Below are 21720 nucleotides of genomic sequence, written 5' to 3'. Positions count from 1 at the left end.
AATGTTGAATATTCCTTAATTCCTTAGGGAAGACAGGGGGAAATGGTACCTCAAGGTTTAACACTTATCGGACGAAAATCTAATTATGAGCTATAGTTATGCTTATTAGTTGTCCATGCTATTAAGATGTTCTTCATAATCATTATTTTAATTAACATTTATTCAAAGAAGCAAACCCAAAAATGTCGAAAATTAAGGAAATATTTTGTTTGTTTTTAAATACTTGTTACAAATACATCAATTATTCAAACTGAAAAGCATATGTTCCATAATTCGTATGTCTACATTGGATAAATTTTAGCTCACATGAACTTGTATCAAAGTGTAGGCATATATCAAGATGATACCACACCAAAAGCTACCATCGATACATTGCTATCACATATTATCTTACTCCAGGGATGTGTGCCTTTCCAAAAATCACTATAAGAATTAATCCCCCAAGATGGTACCAATCAACCCTATGGCTCATGTACTATCTAAATAGTTTACATTTAGAGTTATCATACCTTTTACAGCGAATATCATACTTTGCAAAATTTACGAGAAGCCTTGACCGCGACGTCATTCACCGCATTCTCGCACTGGCTTTAGGAAAAAAAAAATTTGTTTGTTTGCACTCCACGCAGAAACTTGAAGGCCTTTACACTTCCTTACTGTTTTAAATGTGTTTTTCAGTTGCATGTACAGTTTTCATTACGAAAAAAGAAGCAAAATACTCATGTTGGCGCGGTTTACGATTTTTTGTGACTGATTCGGGATGCTCGGATGTTCATGCAGACAACCAGTCACCGGAAGGCATCGAAAACATTGCCTCAGTATATGCAGACAACAAAGAAGAATAACTATATACGGACGTTACCGTCTCGGGGATTTTCATCTCCGGCGCGTGGATAAATCCCCTATCATAACGTTTAACACGTTAAAAAAATCATATAAAGTCCTAAACTCAGCTCTCTTTGATCATGGGCAAATATCTCAAAAATAAGCACAAGGACCTATACATTTTATTTCACCATATTATAAACCCTAAATTTATTTACGTCTGTTAGAAGTTTAATTAAAATCTACATTGTAGAAAAGGTTCTGTTACCATAAATGCTATCGAAATTGTGATTTTCCCATAGGCGCAAAAAGTCAAACATACGGCCCTATCATTTTTATTTGCCAAGTTTTAAAACAGCCGGTGTACATGTATTATGTTCCAGAATTTGCTTGTTCTACGCAAGAAACTGCCAATCTCTCCACAAATATTTTGTGTAGGACGAATAATGCCAGACACACTGTCCACAGAAAACATATGCCTGGCTTTGGAATTTGGACCGAATTCACGATCCCACGACCGTAGAACTGCGCTCTCCCTCGCGAACCGAGCTGGCGGACTATCACGTTGGTAAAAAGTAAATACTATTTGTCTTCTTACTGATGTTATAAATGCCGCTTAATTAGTTACTATTTGGCTAAAATATTTTAGCAAGTTAAAATATGTTCTAATGAAAAACTTCAAATGCTTCATGTTATAAGTATGGCCTGTAAAAGTTCTCACCACAGCTACATTGAGTGCATCACCAAGCCTAAATTTCATCGAAAATTCAACAGAGTTTGGGAATCTGTCGTATTCTAAGGAGAACATATATGTGAAGAATGGAGTTAAGGTTGATATTTTCCACGCATAAATTTCAACGACTGCTTCACCGACAACAATGTCAAATTTCGTGTGTTTCCTGCCATCAAATATTGCTGAAACAAAACAAAACATGCCAAAATTAAAATTGATCTCACATTTACATTACAAATAATTCATATAATCTTTAAATAAATAGAAGTTGAATCGCATACAAAATAGTTAAATGGTTATTCCTAGTGTAAAAATAGTTCTGAACGCATGAGTAACCGGAAGTGATATCACAACGTCATTTATTCGGAAAACCGAGAATGCACTTTCAATTGTTGGTTTTCGGTTTTCGCAATATTTATTATTATTTGGGTGTTAACTGGAAAAGGGGGCCTCCTTGGAATAGTGGTTAAGGTCGCTTACTTCGAATCTCTTACCGCTCTCCGCCGTGGGCTCGAAACCTCGCATTGGTGTATTTATCTGCCGTTGACGTCAAACCCCTTGCGGGAACGTGGTGTAGAATACTATGGTTTTACCACCAAGCATGCCCGTGCGCGAAATAATGCCCTAGGGGTCTTTTTTAACCATCAAATGTTAGAATATCGCCATATAAGCTATAACTCTGCCCTTGGGACTTTAAAACCAACAACAATATGTTAGCTGGAAAATGATCATGTATGTCGATCTGTTTGACAATTGTCGGAACCGATTAAGTCGAGTGACTGACATTTTAACCAACGTTGTAAAGTTTTCTTGTCATTTCCGTCATGTTATGTAAATAATGACAAATTATTGCTATGAAATTTAAAGAAAATTACATGAGTTCTGAAAGAATAACGAAACATTCTATTTCGTTTAAAACGAGTGATATGCAAGTCTGGCCCGGTTACTTACCTCCGTTTTCCGATGAGTCTACCCATGCGCGCACACTCTCACCACTAAATCCATAGACAAGAAAAGCGTTAGTCTTGCCGGGCTTGTTGTAGAACACATTTAGAGCTGATCCTTGAATATACAAAAGTAGGAAGCGACAACTCCAACGTTCCAAACATTACTGGAACACTTTAAATCGATTTCATTTACTGATTATTGTAAAACAGATGAATCATGACACAGCAATAGTAATGTTTGTATTATAGGATTCAGTATGTCAATATGGCTCACTGATACAAGTAGACACCGTCGTTTATATGACTGAAAAATTGTTGAAAAAGACATTAAACCCGAACACACACACACATGTCAATATGATCAAGTTAAACACAATACTAGTATTTCACTACGTACCCACTCCATCTGCGTAGAAGGTACTTCCATTGTGCAGCATTTTAGCCCGAACTACAACAAGACCGGGATATTCTCCTAGATTGTGTTCCAGTTCGTAAAAAGAGTCGCTGGCTGAAACGAAACGTTTACTTAGAATGTATACTGTTGAGTTGGGTAAAAGCCTCTGTCACTGCAAATATTAAAGAATAAAATTAATATAAATAATAGATACACTAATTCTGTGACACAGTTATTACGAGTATACAGTAAATCATTTTGAGTGTACGTGCTCGCCTTGGTACAATAAACATAACGGATGACGCATTTTATTCCCTGCATTGACCTTTATCTTGTGGTTGCTCCTTTTCAAAATATATAGGTCGAGTGTAGTCAACGTAATTAGATGTATATATCTAGAACTGTGTAGATGAAAATATCCTAGTACAACAAAGGCGAAACTTTAAAGTTAATATGTGCAACATTTAGTACAACTCTCTAACATTTCAGACAGAATCATATATATCTAGATGGCTATTACCTGTAGAACTATTTGCACGAAGCACTCTCGAGTCGTCTAACAGATCCGGAATTGGAAGTGATTCGGATTTCCAAGCTTGTGCCCTCACCATACCGTAATCCTTCCAGTGGTATTGAAATCCATCCCACATATAGCTTCCTTGAATAAAGAGTTAAGATTTTATTACTTACTGCATTATAGTTTGACTTACTTTTAACATTTTCATATTCGTATGTTGTTCGTTTCACGGCAAGTACACAGTGTGCATTTTACAAATAACCATGTGGACCATTTATCAGGTATGCAAAGTATTGAGATTTTTGTTGGCTAATATATCTAAAACGATGGCTAGGAGCAGATGAGGGTAGCATATGCTTTGTACCCCCAAAATACACATTCAAGCCCATACTTTTGACCGCAAAAAAGTGGGTTTTCTCAAATATAACAACAGACAAAGACACAAAGACCAATTTGAGAGAGATATTGTCAATAGGATGAAAAAAGTGTTGGGCTTTTTTTGTTTTTTTTTTTTTTTTTGTTTTTTTTTTTTTTTTTTTTTTTTCCAAAACCTTTTCGGGAAAATAAGAGTAGGTTCATCTGGCCGGACTTCATTGACCACCCCCACCCCACTCTTTCACCCCCATCCAAAACACCAACTTTTAGACAGCTACTTAGCTAATATATAAGGTTCTGGCGATAGACAAATAACTAGTCTAAATGCGCACCGATCATTGCAGATTTGCTTTTGTATCATTAAGACCCAGATTGTACGCTAAGTTTGTTTATTTTATTTACTGACACATCATGATACCTTGGTGTTATTTTGAAACATTGACAGCATTCATTTCGCATACATGGTGAAAAACATTACGAGTAAACAACGCTTTAGAGTCCTCGCCTTTAGAAGCGCAACTTCTGCATTTACATTCAACAGTATTTTTGAAAGTTAAGTAACAAAATATATGAAAATTGATGATGTTATTTTTTAAATTATCAGACAGAATTGTGTCCCCATCCCGGGTAACGTCATACTTAGTCTAAATTTCACAACTTCTTCGTTTTTCAAAATAGAAGACTTGTATCATAAAAATCTCTTTATTGCAAAAACGTTATTACAAGAAGTTCACCATGATAACAGAATTTCGGAAGGCTGTCTCTTCTTTTTACGCCTCAGATTACCAATCTTTTACAGAAATGCCATAGTAACCTTAAATACTTCCTAACAAGCTATAGAGGGATTTACACTTGGCGAGATTTTTAGCAACGGAAGTAAAATTGCTCGCATGCGCACAAAAAGACATGACCGCACAATATAAACTACGTTAAAGTTATATCACATTTCAATCTATTCGATCAGTATGAGTCTGTATTATGGTAAATTACCACTGAAGGACAAAGGATAATATATGTATATTTTTGCACATCAGCAATTGCCTTGCAAAATGAATAACTTCAACTAATGCGCATTGTAACTGATGATTATAAATTCATACTGAACAGGCAATAAGTTATTTTTCAGCAATTCTGATCTTTCGTCCCGTGAAGGAATTAAACAATAAATGAGATATTTTCATTCGGATAGTAAATTGGTGGCAGCATGCATGTAATAATAAATGACCAAGTGCTCATAAAAATCTTCTACTTTCCCTAATGTACTTTTGAACTGCTTAAAATATTTGAATGTTAATATCATCGCTGATATTCCGGTCTCCTTCCAGTAAGGTGTGAAGTGTTACGGTGCAATAGATGGAAGTAGTCGCAAGCAAACGGGCTCTGGCATCACTATAACGGTGGAATATTGAATGGGTTCCAGGGGATGCAATATATAAAATGCAGGAACCAAACATAGCATTTCAATCAAAACGCTAAGTTTTTAATTAGAATAGGATATAGAAACATCTTAAAGTATATTGCATATTTTGTTATTTACAGTAAATCATTACGCCTTCTTATTCAATGTTACCAGGACAAGGATCTTATGATTTCTTCTTATTCTACACATAACGCAAACATGGCGTTGATTACAGTCAAAATGATCTAATGATACTCTATTATATTATTATAAGTTATAGGGTATACTTGCTCGTTGACATGAGATTGGCATTCCAGGTGTTACTTGTCCGGAATGACGATACATTGATAAAGCTTTCATCATAAATATACACTACGGCGCTGCTATGGTCGCTGTACTCGCCTTGGTCTGGGGGAAAACCTGAAAGAAAGTTGATAAATTTATGGTCCAAAGAAACACAGCTAAATTGCTTGGTTTTGAGAGATAAGAATTAATTAACGGTCCGTAGAAAAAAAAATTAAAAATCAAAAACTAAATATAATGAAGTAATTTTCATATCTAAAACAGAAAAATGAAATCATGATCCGACTATTTCGAGTACACAGCATGTTTGTGTTCAGCTTTTTAATTGTGAAGACTATATCATAGGTAATTCTCAAAGTCAGTTAACTGTTTGGACTCAGCTGCTTTGGTATTTGTCCCAGTTCGCTGACCCCAAGAGGTGGCTTTCCTGTTGATCTGGCTTCCACAAACATACTGAGAAGACGCGTTTTGGTTCGTTAGGTCCTGTAAGCAAGACCGGTATCTATAATATTTACATTTATATCGCATTCCTGTGGTTAACGTATAAATCCCTTCAATACCATTACATCAAAAACATTGATTGGTCTCCATCATTCTGAAGGACCAGAAAATATAACAAGACGCCAGTTTTACAGGATCATATTTTAGTACAATTAGAAGAGCCATAACATAGGCTTTCGTAGATATTTCTAGTACACATTTAAGTATTATATGAATTTATCTTAGAAGATATCCTAGTAGGGAATATTCACATTTTATATTTTATTAAAAATATTTCCGTTACTAGACTTCCGTTTCTAGGCTTGCAAAAACAACCTCCGTTTGCAACTGTTTCTTAATTGACAAAAGCAACTTCCGTTTCTATGTTTACGAAAATAAGTTACATTAGCAACTTTTGTCCAATTTTGCAGAAGCAACCTTCGCTCCTAGGTTTGCAAAAGCCACCTCCGATTCTTGAATTACAAAAGCAACTTCTATTCCTATGTTTGCAAGAGCAATTGCCATTCCTAGGTTTGCAAAAGCAGCTTCCACTCCTAGATTTGCAGAACAACATGAATATTCAAACAGTTTACCTATTGCATGAAATACATAGCCCGAAACTTCCACCTGAACATCGACCAACATCGGTACTGTCCCCAGACCATGTTCCAGCTCTAGGTACCAATTATGTCCACCCCTACGTATCGGTACCCAGTCGCTGTCATAATCTGCTTTTGGTAAGTATTTTCCTTGTGCTATAATGAAATATACATACAAGTACTAGTAAGAACAGGACATAATACGTTAGTTTAGTTCTTTTAAATTTCGACTTTTAACGCTGATTTTTTGTTGACATGTTGAAATTTGCATGACAACTGTCAAGTTAAAAACTTCAAGTTTTCGACTTTTCGCGTAAATTTACACCACGACAAGTTAAAGTCTAACTGTCACGTCGAAATGTTGATGGCGGAAACAAGATTCCGTATTAGTCCAATCTGCCTTTCCTGTACTGGGAACTATTTCATAATACCAAACTAAGAGCTTTCATACCTTTACAACGGCCATTTACATTATTGTACCCTCCGTTGCACGCACATTTATACACATTCAGAGTCGACATCAGAGTACAAACAGCATGTTTATCCCGACATTTATCCACAGCAGGGTTACATTCAGCGTCCACTTCCTTGTCTTCAGACAAAATGAAATATTGAAGATATTAATTATTCTAAATATATACCAAGTAAATATATTGAAGGATCACTCATACTTACTGAACAATTTGAAATGTTTGAAATTGATTGCAAAGAAAAGTTAAAATAATTTGTCAAAATTTCTCCGGATGAGTATAACTGATACACATAATATTTATTATCATTTAGTGAGTCGAGACAAGCTGATAATGAGTTTTTAAGCCGAAGACTTAAGAAGTTTGAACCCCAAACCCAATTACTTTATCCATATGTTTTTGTTTTTGACATTTTTTCTATAAATGTTAACTCATTTTATATTCTTTCCGTAAAATAGACCCAAAAAGTTGTTTTATGAGACACGCTTCTTTATTTTCTACGTTTTCTAAATGGGTCGGATAGCGCAACGATAGTCAAATTAAAATATACGTTCGTGAAAGTTTTATTTTCCTATCCTGATTGCCCAAAAAACAAAATTATTTTAGCCTAAGTATAGATTTCTTAAACATATTAAGCGTAAGAAATGACAAGAATATAAGAACTGTTGTAATTTATTTATTGACGATTGTAAAATTCACGAGAAATGCAAGTGTGTAAAATTATGATTTCCTTTGTTGTGTATTGCCAGTGCTCCATTACAGAAGTATGGTGGCTAATATAGGACATTTCATAATGTCGCGCTGGCGTGCGCGCGGTTTATATAGCACATGTCGTCGTGTCGTCCTGGCAAGTGCGCCAACGCGCTATAATAAAATTTTAAAAGTTTCGTAGTGTCGTCTTAGCACGCACACGGACGCCTCAAAACCAAACTATCAGCGCACCACAACGCAACGCAACACAATGAAACATTTAATTTGGTATTGCAAAAAATCGTGCTTGCGCACGCGATATGACGAAGTTTCGTTGTCTCGCGATGGCACGCGAGTCTGGATGGCACATTAAAATAGGCTACAAAAGCCCCGCGCATGCTAGCAAGACATGACAAAATATCCTAAATGAGAGTTTTATAGCACAGTTAAAGGCATACTATAATACTGTAGTAGTTGATGGTTATTCTACGTGTACGTCAAGGCAGTTACAAGCACGAGGGCTGACACTAGGATAAAACAAATGACGTTCTGCAATCTAAGGGACTGAGCCCTTTACAAGAAAGAATTTTACACCCCATCTCTAGCGCGGAAAATGGATTTAAAGTCACTGACAATGGAAGCGTCATCCGGTATTAGTACTGCACCGGTAAGGCAACCCTCAGACCAAACAGTTTTCGTGTGAGACCACTATTGCCTATAGATGCAAATGTTCATTTTGTTTTTAATAGGCCTCATGAGCCAGTCTATTTTGGAAAAATTCTCAGAGAAATAACGGTAAACTTATTGCATGTATGTGTTTATTTCAATATTGTACTTAGAATAGAGACGGTCTTTATTCAGTACATTAGAATTTTAAAAGACAATTTAAATTACTGAAAAACAAAACCATATCTCTAGAACAGGTCCATGCCAAACACTATAGTCATAGTTCGGTCAAGCGGCTCCGTTTGGTCGTTTTAAGAAAAATGTTTTCGCACGCAAGGACGAAAGAGGTCGCAAATTCATATGTGTTTACACTAGTTTTCAGCATACCATACATATAAATATTTCATCCATGATTTTATTCGAACTCTGATCGTAATAAGATCTTGTATAAAAAGTCATATATGACTAACCATGTGGTACACAACTTGGAACATTCTCCCAGTATCCAAATTTATGGCATGTTATTGTATTCTGTTCATGGTCGTGTATGTAATAATCTTTTTTCGGTATCAACATAAACCTCTCGTAACAGCGTACTCTTGCCTGTGCCCCCGTTGACGTTCCGTTGATCGACGTGTCCGCAAACCCGTTAGGAATGACAGGTGTCGGACATCCACCATTCTCTGAAATCAATTTTGAATATATTCAATTCAAAATTATTAAGGACTGTTGAAATATATTTTAGAATATTTTAGTTTTGTTATATAGAATCAGCAGTTGTATGTAATTTTTTGTGCTGTACTTGAAAATAGTTTTTTATTGACTTGTAAACAACATCAACAGCAACAGCCACCAAACAAGGAATAGGATAAATGGCGAGGCTTCGTATATAATGAATAGCTTTCAACTCCCCTGTGGTGTTTTTGACACTGACCATTCCTAGTTGGTGCCCCATTTTGTCCACTGAAGAGTATTTTTCCCCAAGGATATTAATGTTTCAATTATATCTTCGCCTGTTTTTTACCGAGACAGTTTTGGTGACAACTGTGATTGATATTAGTTTGTAAACAATAAATCGACCATTGCACTTCCAAGCAATTGGTTAAATGGTGTCGTCTATAATCTAATACTAATTTACCTTCGTATATCCAGCTTTGAATGTAGACAGACTCGCTGTGAGATATTTCTGAATTTGTTCCATAGCCAAAGGACTCTGCGATAAATATTGTAGATTCATTATCGAAATATTTCGGCTGCCAAAAAATAAACTTGTACTTTGTTTCATATGTATAAGAAAGGCCACCGACGGTGGCATATTTTATAGTATTTCCGGCTTCTGATGGTGCTGGATACCCGAGATGCATTGCTGCAGGAAACAAGAAACCCTTATTAGCACCACCTGGCTCTTATGCTAGAACCTGCAAATCATTTAAGGTATATATTCAGGTGATCAAGATACTCCGCACATCTTCTTACACTCTAGTGTAAAGTGTTAGCCATTTGTCAGTTTTAGTATCTTTTGAAAATAAAAGGCCTTTAGAAGATTAAAATGGGTATTAAGTATTCACCTAGTACTAAAACTAAAGCCTTGCAATCACCTTATCAAATCTTTTATAGATTTTTCAAACAAGATGACACCATGCATGACACATCCCCCCGAAATATTTTGACAGAATAATACAGGCTAAAGGGAGCATAACTTACAAAAAGATAATCTCAAATGAAAGTCTCAGCAGTATGTACATGTCCAAGCAAGTTTCATTTGAACTGGATGGCAACTGTAGGAGTTGAATTCACAAGGTACAGATGTACTCGATATATTTCAAAGTCAAAAAAGGCTATAGCTCAATAAAACAAGGAGCCGCAAAATCATGACTCAGGATGTATGACATAAGATGTTGTTTTTTTAAAGGTCAGTTTGTTAGTCTTATCACATGGTTTGTTGAATGTGAGTATGTACCTAAGTGGGTCATTTATGTGGGCTGTAAGAACAAAGTTGTTGCTCATTACAGTTTTAAGTTTAAAGGTCATGTGTGGTCAAGGTCAAGACAGTTTTTGTAGGTTTTGTCACAATTTTTCAAAAGATAATTTCCTCGAAGCACAGAGCACCCTAAACACAGCCAGTAGGCCCACAACAAAACAGAAACTGTAACGGAAAGACATTGTAGATATTGTAAATAAGCTGCTTCAAAATCAAACAACAAATACATTTTTATATGCAAAATACTAAATAGGGTTAAGGTGCAGTAAGGAGTAGAAAAAAGGTCGGGTATCGGTGGTCACTTTTCACACTATTTATACGTAAATCGCCAAAAAAAAGTCCAGAAATCATATAAGAAATGATAAACAATTCCGGTACCCCAGCGTGACTTCACTTTTTAATGACACTTTTCTGTTATTGTCTGAGATAATTTTTGTGCTACTGGCACGGAAATTGATGATTTTAATCATTTCAGATGCACAGTATAACTTCAACCTCAATTATCATTTAGTTAGTTTTGACTGCTTAGGTAGAAAATAAATGCACGCTATCATTTCATTTCTTGGTGCTTTGACTACATAACTGATTAACATAAAAAAAGTAATGAAAGGCTTGAAAATCATGTTTACCGAAACTCGAATCAGTGAGGGTTCCAACTCATAATCAACATCAACGTTCCACCATATCGGTACTTTGTCCATAGTATGTTTTGTTACAACACGCTGGTTGTATAAAGGTGTTATAGAAGAACATTTCCACGCAAATATTTCGGCCTCGCCCTCGGATATAACCATATCAAACCATGTATGTTTTCTGCCGTCAAAAATTGCTGAAAACAGAATGTGAATATTCACGTGCTTATCACATTGTGCCCACAACCGTTAGCGACCTTTCGTATTTGCATATTTTAAAAGACAAAAGATTATTTTTACAATAAAAAGATTCATAAACGTGTTCTCATAACGACGATGTTATGGTCAGTGGCTACTAGTTATTTTTCTATTATCTTTCATTATTTCGTTCGGCCAGTCACTGACAATGCCAAACATGTTTATACATGTATACTCAAATATTTTGCAAGAAATACCTCAGCTGAGAAACCAAAACGGCCGAATACTACATGAACAAGCAAATTCGATGAATTGGTATCCCCCGCCGAAAGGGTCTGTGGTGAGGAACGGCAAAAAAATATATCCAGCCAAAAGTTAGAATGTTACAAAGTAGCAAATAATTTCATTAGTCAAAATCAAATTAACACAAAATGAATGTTGTTGTTGTTTTCTTTTTTTTTTTTCGTGGGGGGGGGGGGGGGGGGGGGGGGGGTGGTGAGGGGAGAGGGCACAAAACTTTACATGTTGATTATAAATATTGATGGAAAATTAAAAATGGAAAAAATGGTGGGTGGAAGAATGCATGATCGGGGTGGTGAGCATGACTGGGTGGAGGAGTGAGGTGAGAGAATGGTACATTGAAAAAAAAGAAATAAAAAAGGAATGAAAAAAAGATGCGGGGGTGGGGAGGGGGTGGGGGTTGGGAGGGGGAGGGGTGTGACCAAGGCAAGGTTGCGACCAGGTGTGGGTACACAACTTCACATGTTTATAATGAATGTTCATGGAAAAGAATGAAAGAAGTTTAATGAAATTCTTCCAATTGGTTGGTTTGTTATGTACAAATCTGTGGATTTTTAAACAATTAAAGGGCAATCACTGTATGGAAAATTGACCAATAAAAAAAGAAAATGACAGGCATCATCAAAGTATGTTGGTTCATATTTATTTCAAGTTTCATGAAATTCTACAAACTTGTTACTGAGAAATGGCTGCAGACGTGTATTTTTCATTAAATCAAGGGCAATAACTCTAAGGAAAATTGACCAATAAAAAAACAAGTTAATGGGCATCATTGCAGTATGTTGGCTCATGTTTATTTCAAGTTTGATGAAATTCTACCTGCTAGTTACTGAGAAATGTCTGCGGACGGACATTTTTCATTAAATCAAGGGCAATAACTAAAAGAAATTGACCAATCTAAAAAAAACTTGACGGGCATCATTACAGTATGCTGGTTCATGTTTATTTCAAGTTTCATGAAATTCTACCAGGTAGTTACTGAGAAATGGCTGCGGACGGACGGACGGACAACGCCATTTCAATACCCCACTCCCGATTTCATCGGCGTGGGACATTTTTGTGCATTTTTCATTAAATCAAGGGCAATAACTCTAACGGAAATTGACCAATCGAAAAAAAAACTTAAAGCGCATCATCGCAGTATCTTGGTTCATATCTATTTCAAGTTTGATGAAATTCTACCTGCTAGTTACTGAGAAATGGATGCGGACGGACATTTTTCATTAAATCAAGGGCAATAATTCTAAGGGAAATTGACCAATCCAAAGAAAACTTGACGGGCATCATCGCAGTATGTTGGTTCATGTTTATTTCAGGTTTCATGAAATTCTACCAGGTAGTTACTGAGAAATGGCTGCGGACGGACGGACTGACGGAAGAGCAATAACTCTAACGGAAATTGATCAATCGAAAAAAAAACTTGAAGGGCATCATCGCAGTATCTTGGTTCATACCTATTTCAAGTTTAATGAAATTCTACCTGCTAGTTACTGAGAAATGGCTGCGGACGAACATTTTTCATTAAATCAAGGGCAATAACTCTAAAGGAAATTGACCAATCCTAATAAACTTGACGGGCATCATCGCAGTATGTTGGTTCATGTTTATTTCAAGTTTCATGAAATTCTACCAGGTAGTTACTGAGAAATGACTGCGGAAGGACGGACTGACGGAAGGGCAATAACTCTAACGGAAATTGACCAATCGAAAAAAAAACTTAAAGGGCATCATTGCAGTATCTTGGTTTATATCTATTTCAAGTTTGATGAAATTCTATCTGCTAGTTACTGAGAAGTGGCTGCGGACGGACATTTTTCATTAAATCAAGGGCAATAACTAAAAGAAATTGACCAATCCAAAAAAAACTTGACGGGCATCATTGCAGTATGCTGGTTTATGTTTATTTCAAGTTTCATGAAATTCTACCAGGTAGTTACTGAGAAATGGCTGCGGACGGACGGACGGACAACGCCATTTCAATACCCCACTCCCGATTTCATCGGCGTGGGATAATAATGATTCCTCTGTTTTGTAATTTTCGCACGAATGACATGGATATGGCACGCCAATTGTCCAATAATTACGTGATCCCAGGTTTACAGTCGAAAAACTAGGACAGATGATCGATAAACTAGGTTTTTCGAACGTAAAACCAGGTGTTTTGAATACTAACCTATATATCCGAGCGAAAACATAGGATAACACCCCAGTTCACGCTCGTAAACGTAGTTGCGGGCTAGTAAACCCAAGTTCACGGCCGTAAACATAGGTTTACGTTTGTAAACTATGGTTTACGAGCGTGAACCGAGGTTCACGAGAGTAAACATAAGAGCTTAAGATAACGACGGTCACCGTAAACATAGGATATGACCGAATTTCGTAGTTCAATCGGGAAACCTAGTTTATAAAACGTAAACCATGGTCAACTTAAGGCCGATATATTATGATTATAAAATCAACGACGAATTTCGGGTGTGAACATGGGTTTACGGCAGTGAACCTATATGTTTACGAGCGTAAACCTACGTTTACGAACAGGAACACGTGTTTTTGACCGTGAGCCAAGGTTTATGTCCGTGAACTATAGTTTACGGATGTGACATGTATGACAATTGTCCAATAATTACGTGAACTCAGGTTCACGGTCGCAAACTGGGATTAATGATCGATAAACTAGATTTTTCGTAAACCTATTCTTTCGAGCGAAAACATAGGATACAATTGTGAACTATAGTTCACGCTCGTAAACGTAGGTTCACGTTCGTAAACTATGGTCACGCTCATGAACCCCAGTTCACGCTCGTTAACATAAGATAAGGTGGGCCGGTGGTCTAGTGGTAACACGCTTGACTGTCAATTCAGAGGACCGGGGTTCGAATCCCGGTCCAGACACTGGAAATTTCTGAGATTCTCTCGAGTGTCTCCCACCTAACTAGAGGCCTGTACTGGTTCTTCTCAGGAAAGACGGCTTCGCGTATATCGGTGCTATACACCGGGCACGTTAAAGAACCAGACTGTCTATTCGCAAAGAGCTAAGCTAAGTTAGCCGGACACGTCTGTATCTAAAAGTTCTCTCTGTCTGTTCTGTTCTTTATCTCACTCTGTCCCTCTGGTCAGATCGCTCTGCGTCTGCTATATGTAAAGCGCCTTTGAACGTGTTTATCATGAAAAGGGCGCTATATAATCTGGTATAATAATAATAATAATAATAATAATAATAACGAAAATCGAAAAACAAAACCTAGTTTATACTGTTCATCGTAAAAACAAAGAAAAACGATTGATAAACTAGGTTTCTCGAACAAAACTATGGTATTTGGTCGTAAACATAGGTTCATGTTCGTAAACTATGGTTCACACTCGTGAACTCAGGTTCAAGCCCGTACACATAGATTCACGCTCGTGAACTTGGGATAACGACTGACATTCATAGTTCAATCGAGAAACCTAGTTTATCGAACGTAAACCTGGGTTCACGAACATAAACTATGGTTTATGCCCTTTATCTCATGTTTTCGCTCCAAAATATAGGTTAGTATTCGAAAAACCTAGTTAATCGATCGTTAATCCTAGTTTTTCGACCGTGAACCTGGGTTCACATAATTACTGGACAATTGGCTTGCAACAGTATGGTGTCCTGTTTACACTGACGGCACGACAGAACAATCATGTAGAGTACGATATTTTCTGAACACAATATTCCAGGCAAACTATCAAATTGAGCCATTCAGTTCTTCCTGCGAATGAGAAAGGGTCAAACTTTTGACTGACATTCGCTCTTTGGATTTACACGAATCAGACAACCTTGTATCTAGTAAGTTCCCTAGACATTTTATTCGCACCAATGTGCAAGAAGATTTTGTGGTCTCATATCAAATTAATCCACAGTGTCAGAACATGACATATTTTGACATCATAAAGTATATGTTTTAGAAACTGTTTTATAGAGCGCATGCTTGTATTAATAATCAAAATAAATAGTCATCGTGATAATAAAAAAAAGCATTGAACACGAAAAGAGCCGAGACTATAGCAAAACCTGAGTTGATCAATATGATTACCGGGGTACTAAATTCAAACTCACTGTTATTGTTTAATTGTGACCTTTAATTATATGCAGATAAATTTACATCTCGTCATAATCAAGGCACCTACCTCCGTAAACTGAAGAGTCCACCCACAGTCTGAACTGGGTATTGCTATAACCATACACAAGATAGGCATTCGTTCTGTCTGGTACGTCGGCAAATACCTGCATACTGGAACCTGTACAAGACAATATTGTTTTATATAAAACTTGACGTTCGTCACGTTTGAAGCCTTCAAGACAGCCACAACTACTTCCACAGCACTGTATTTGAAACAGGGCATGTCTCGAACTATGTAAACAACGTCAAGGGCAATACGGTGATTTCGTCGACCAGTAAATATTAGTTTGAATAAAAAAAAATTTAAAACCATCAGCAAATATCCTATTTTCAAAATTTAGACAGATTACCTCTATACATTTAATCGCCGTCATGTCTGTAGCCGTGTCATACACACTTTTGTTTCTTTTAGGATACTGACTTCCGTAACCTAAAGCTATAAATTCATCCTCTGACTTACCAACGCCATCAGCCATAATCGTACCATCACCGTGATACATTTTCATACGAATAACCACAAGACACGGCAATTCATCCAGATTATGATTCACTTCAGCGTAGGAATCTGAAACTGTAAGAAGACATGGAAGGTCACAGAGTATATTCACCACGAACATTTTGATCTTGGTTATGCTGTGCACATTTTGACATATGACATAACTTCCTCGGAAGTTTTATTTTTCTAAATAAGATTTTGTTTAAGAGACGATACAAAAGAAATTGTAGATTATGTAAAACAATACCGCCAAACCAAAGGTTCCCATCACATAGTATAGGTTAATGTTTATTAGTAAACGTTTACCAAATTGGTCTAGCGCAGCTGTTTAGTGTTTGAAATTATCTTTTGTTTAGTATGTGACTTACCGGGTTAATAAACGACTTGAAGTAAATGCTGATTAAAAAAAAAAAAAATTCCCGACAATTTGAAAAATACTGCAATGCCACTGGACAAACATTTATTTCAAACATTAAAGTATATCAACAGGCTAGGACTACGCTTTCAAAGGTGAGAAATTCTCCGTATATTCCATATCTGTCATTAAAAGACACCATAAAGTAGCTGTAACGACACTTAAGGTATAGATCCATGTTTCGGAGAAAAAAGTTCGAACGCCATCAAATCATAGAAAGAAAGCATTGTTTTACATGAAAATTTAACAGCATATAAAACATTTATATCATTTTACAAAACCATTGTCAATTTATTCATATATATATTGAATTTTGAAAAGGGACTGTATGAAGGGGCCACATTTCTAGACAGTCAAGCGCCTATAAAAACTCACCATTTTTAAAAAGCAGTTATCTGTCTCCGTTTTGATGCATTTGCAACATCGTGCGAGTGTTTAAACTTTACATAACTAGGTAAAGCATTGTTTTTGACAGTTGTTTTACATTTATTTCTTTACAAATGGCATTCTTAATTAAAGGGGGACAACTCATTTAGAATATTGTAAGTATTCAACACTGTGAGACAGATCAGTTAAACATGTATCGGACAGATAAGTTGTGTGTCAAGATGCTGTTCATTCACTAAAAAAGCTGTTGTTTTGTGATATACTGCTAAACCTTAAATGTACGACTTGTTCTGAATTTTCAAACCTTCATTCTTTAAAACAAATATTGGGTAAGCGGAAGTGTATATTGTTAGAGATTGTTTTATGAAAATGGTGTGTATGCTTTATTTTCAATTTTGTAGCAGGGCAGAAAACTAAGCAAGTTATTCAAAGGTAAGTAGTGTTTTAGATACATATATATGGTGTCCCCGTAATGTGTTACAAACCTTTAGATGTATTCGCTTTTAACATTATTCCCGAATGCTTAAAGTCCTCTTTTGGGAGTGAAGATTGTTTCCAAGCTCGAATCCGCACATTCGCATCTCCAGTAATCCTCACGTAGGCCCCTTCATAGCGCGACGGTTCTGAAACATGAAAATTAAAATAATTGAAAAACACATTCATCGAGTTAATAAACCGTACAGTTGATGAGACAACAGCTTCAATAATATACTTTTTACAAGGCAATATCTGTTATAGTTTTCTTTTTACTTATTTTGTATGTAGTGTTTATTGATGGCTCCTGCTATATCCGTCTCAATGTTTGTAACGATTATTGTCTACGCAACCTTTACACACATCCAGAACGTAATTTCATTCAACAGGAAAATGATGAGTTTTAGTATACTTTTGGTTCTTTTGGGTCATTGGGTCCATTTAGTTAATTGTACAAAAGTGTTCGGCTGCAACAGGTGCGAGAGGTGTTAATTTCATTATCTCCCATAATCAGATTCAATAAGATATAGTCTGCAACAACAGTCTTAAAGTGTCATGCGGCGGCTGTAAAAAGTTCTCCTGTACTTGCACTTTCTGGTCCTTGGGATCATGGCTCCCCCTCAATGAATCTGTAAACTGAAATTCCACTGAAGAGGTGTGTATTTCCCTACCTCTCATGAACAAACTCGACCAGTAAAATCTGAAGAATATCCAATGGAAGCAAAACCCTAGAGAAATACTGACTGAATCTGTACAAGGGAGGTAATGAAATGTGCAATACTCTACATGTCTACAAGTACCGGTTTATGCTGAATTCTAATACACAGACACATCGAAGGTACTTCATGATCCTGGAGGGAAATAAAGAATAGCAAACTGTGTTAAAGCACGGGAGACTTTTACTGGCTGTCACGTGGCACTTAATGTCTGCTGTGGTAAATAAAATCTGTAAGAAATCAGTAGGGAAGCACAGAATCCAGCCAGAGACAAAATAGCAGACTCGGCTTGATTGTTCACGAGAAGTAATAACATGTACAATCCAGGACCGGATTATGCTGAATTCTGAATTACAGACACACCAGGCGACCTCCATAATCCCAAAGGACCAGAAAGTTTAACATACTGAGTCTAAGTATGGGAAGACAACGATTCACTAACAAAAATCTATAAGATGATAAAGACTGCTATTGTGATAATAGCTCATAAAATCTTATATTCTTTGGATACGTAGTACTCAACCTAACAAAGGAAAGCAGCGGAATTGATTCTGAGAGGAAATAAAATGTGCAACACCCCTCACGTTCCTAGTACCGGCTTTAGCGGAATGCTGTTATCCAGATCACAATCACAACACCAAATCTGCATTTTTTTTTGCTTGGTTGCTTCAAACAGATCTTCTTATATATATCTATTTGTCAGACTGTACATCGTTATAGCGTTTTACTCTAGTATTTAAGTTCAGAAATGTGCTGGCCTATTAGCGTAGATATAGATGGGTACATTCAGAAATGCTATGAAAATGGCATGAATGGAAGCATATTTGTCACTTTTCAATCTGTATTATACTTAAAAAATGATATATCTTATTCAGTGATTTGTCGTTGAATAAATTCATTATTTGGAGTTCAGATGCACGACAGCAAATCAGTGATGGTTATATATCTTATTCTTACCCGTAATCAAGGATTATTAATCTATAAATATTTGAAGATATATCTTTTCTAGCGCGCTGTTATAACGTTTGACGCTATGACGTAATGATTGTGCACGTGTTGCACAATAACATGCCTTTTCTGTCTGCTGTTGGAGAAATAATATATCAAAAAAATGTGATTTGTCGTTGTTTGGAGTTCAGATGCAAAGTTAATATATCACAAAGGTCCAGCTCATTAATATGCGAAAGGTTTTTATTCAAGAGCAAATCACAGTTTCAGATATATTATTTCGATTCTAACAATGTTATCACTCACTACTTTGTAGATTCTTGATGATATCTACAGAATGAGTTTCTTTTCCAGCGCGCCGCTATCACGTTAATAACTTTGACATACAAACAGCGGACACAATTTCCCGTCTTCTTTGTTTAAAAGGAAACTAAATCTGTTCGTATTAGAATTAATATGAAATAAATCGTGACATGTCGTATGTAGCATAATGCCTTACATAGAACTCTTACTTTGAGGAAATATTCTGTACAGTGGATCTTCTATCGGAGACGTTGATACATTGACATACATGTCATCGTATATATAAACAACTGGTCCAGATCTCTCTTTCGGGTGATCAGGTCGAAATCCTAAAAAAATCTGTATTTTGAGATTGACATCCAGAACATCTTAAACGTATATAGTACCATTACACATGATTTTTATCATAATATACAAACCAATCTTCGAAATATTTGAATGCAAATAAGTTTTAAGGTCATATACAATGTACTACTTAAAAACTGGAAGCAACAGCTTAAAACACTTTCTGTAATTACTGTTCTGTTAATTTCTATCTAACATGTTTGCTACCTCACACCCCAGACAGGTACGAAATCTTCCAACCAGTAAACCTACTGAGTAAAGAAGTAGTTTACCTGAGGCCGGGAATATATGGTCCTTGATTTTTACTGACACATCAACCAGAACAGGAATTTCTCCTAAACCATGGTCAATATTAAGTCGAGCAACATGTCCGAGGCCGTTTATAATAGGCAACCATCCACTCTCGAAATCTGGCCATGGTAAACTTCCACCTAGAAAATATATAAATGACTAGATCTATTACTATAGGTTATTCATTATACAGTCTTTCTCTTTTTGCATTTTTGAATATTTATTTAACATTTATCAAGGCATTCGAGCTGCAACTTTCAAGAAAATACTTCTTATTTATAACAGTAAACTCACAACTCTAATCCTTATCAATTATCCAACTTAATCCAAAGTATTGAGATTTTTATCTAAAGTATTCAAGAATAAATACACTATCAAATTATTTTGACCTTGTTCAATTTATAGTCGGCAATTCTCATAAAAAATTGTGAACAGTGACACATTTTTGTGGTTATTTCTTTTATTGTGTACTTTGTTTTCAAACTGGATACCAGGATGAAAAAAAGTATGCTTTATGGACATACTACGACATTATTTTACAAGAGACTGTAAAATCAAATTTTAGACCCCAAAACGCACCAGAGGCCTCAATCCACTTCACATCTATATTTCAAAACTTTCCAGGGGGAGAACCCCCCTAAAAGGAGAGATGTACCACTCCCCGGATCTCAAAATTTAGACTAAAAATAATGCACAACAGCCCAGCATTTCATACCTGTTTTTCAAAATTTTCCAGGGGGAGTGTCCCCTGACCCCACATAAGGTGAGGGGAATACCCTCTAGTACCATAATATTTATATCCCCAAAATGCACCAAAGGCCATCATTTCGTGCCTGTATATCAAAAACTTTGTAGGAGAGACCCCACTGACCACTCCCCCGCCCAACACGAACACATATCCCCTCCCCTGCCACACCTACCTCACACTGGTGCCCCCAGTCAAATATTTCTGGATCCGGGCCTGAAGATCCTCATATAAATTGATATTGGCAATATGAAACACAACTGGAAATGTACACACAAAAATCAAGTTGAAGATAGAAATCTTACTTACCATCAACCATCCAAAATAAAAGCGAAAGTGACAAACAATACACGTTCAGTTTCTTCAAACACATCTGAAACAAAACAACCATTACAATTTCACTTTTGCAGAAACGCACGTTTCGAACGCGTTCTAAATGCAAGTTTCGCAGCACACGTTCAATACAGTGTTAAATATGTTTTTTTCATACATTTTACCTGGATCGATACGTCTGTATTTCATCCGGTCAATAAAAATTTGTAGCCCGTGCAAAGTATCTAATAATCCAAAATAGTAAAATGTGTGTATAACGCGATTTGCACTGCTCACAAATAAAAAATAACAAAAACTGTTTATTGTCGTTTTCATGTGACCCAGTATGCAGACTGCGTAGCTGTTTCGTATGGCGTAAGTTGGTTAATATATGTAGATTCATAATATATCAAGGAGAGAGAAACAAATAAAGTAGTGTTGATATGAGAACTCTGTAGGGTAGACTGCTAGCCCCATCAGGGAAAAAAACAATTACTCAGCTTCCAGGAACTTTCTCTTTGTTCGTGTAGTTTTAAGCTGATGATCCCTTGCAGGTTTCCTGTTAAAAGCTCGATTAAAAGTTAATTTATAAAGTAAACTTGGCACACATCTGCCCTGTCGGTAGATTGAC

At 36.3% G+C, this 21720-nt stretch overlaps 1 protein-coding gene across 2 annotated transcripts; it reads right to left on the bottom strand.

Annotated features, from left to right (window-relative positions):
* Positions 1-913: 913 nt before the first annotated feature.
* LOC128547457 (uncharacterized) lies at positions 914-21438 on the bottom strand. Of its 2 annotated transcripts, XM_053520370.1 has the most exons (11): positions 21275-21438; positions 21087-21150; positions 20014-20172; positions 19606-19725; positions 17441-17578; positions 16118-16228; positions 15665-15775; positions 11009-11208; positions 9537-9611; positions 8869-9081; positions 7030-7164 (listed from the first exon to the last, which is right to left on the bottom strand). In XM_053520370.1, exons 2-10 carry the CDS (start codon positions 21148-21150, stop codon positions 8968-8970), a joined length of 1092 nt encoding a protein of 363 aa, XP_053376345.1. In that variant the 5' UTR covers positions 21275-21438; the 3' UTR covers positions 7030-7164; positions 8869-8967. The 2 variants fall into 2 exon arrangements, with proteins under 2 accessions (XP_053376344.1, XP_053376345.1); XM_053520369.1 differs by lacking the exons at positions 11009-11208; positions 15665-15775; positions 16118-16228; ... (3 more) ...; positions 21087-21150; positions 21275-21438 and adding exons at positions 914-1740; positions 2510-2620; positions 2903-3013; ... (1 more) ...; positions 5478-5610; positions 6567-6728 and having other exon boundaries at positions 7024-7164; positions 9537-9811.
* Positions 21439-21720: the final 282 nt, after the last annotated feature.

The sequence above is a fragment of the Mercenaria mercenaria genome, chromosome 12, assembly GCF_021730395.1.
Source record: "Mercenaria mercenaria strain notata chromosome 12, MADL_Memer_1, whole genome shotgun sequence".
NCBI classification, from domain to species: Eukaryota; Metazoa; Mollusca; class Bivalvia; order Venerida; family Veneridae; genus Mercenaria; species Mercenaria mercenaria.
This window is presented reverse-complemented; position numbering and strand designations above follow the sequence as displayed.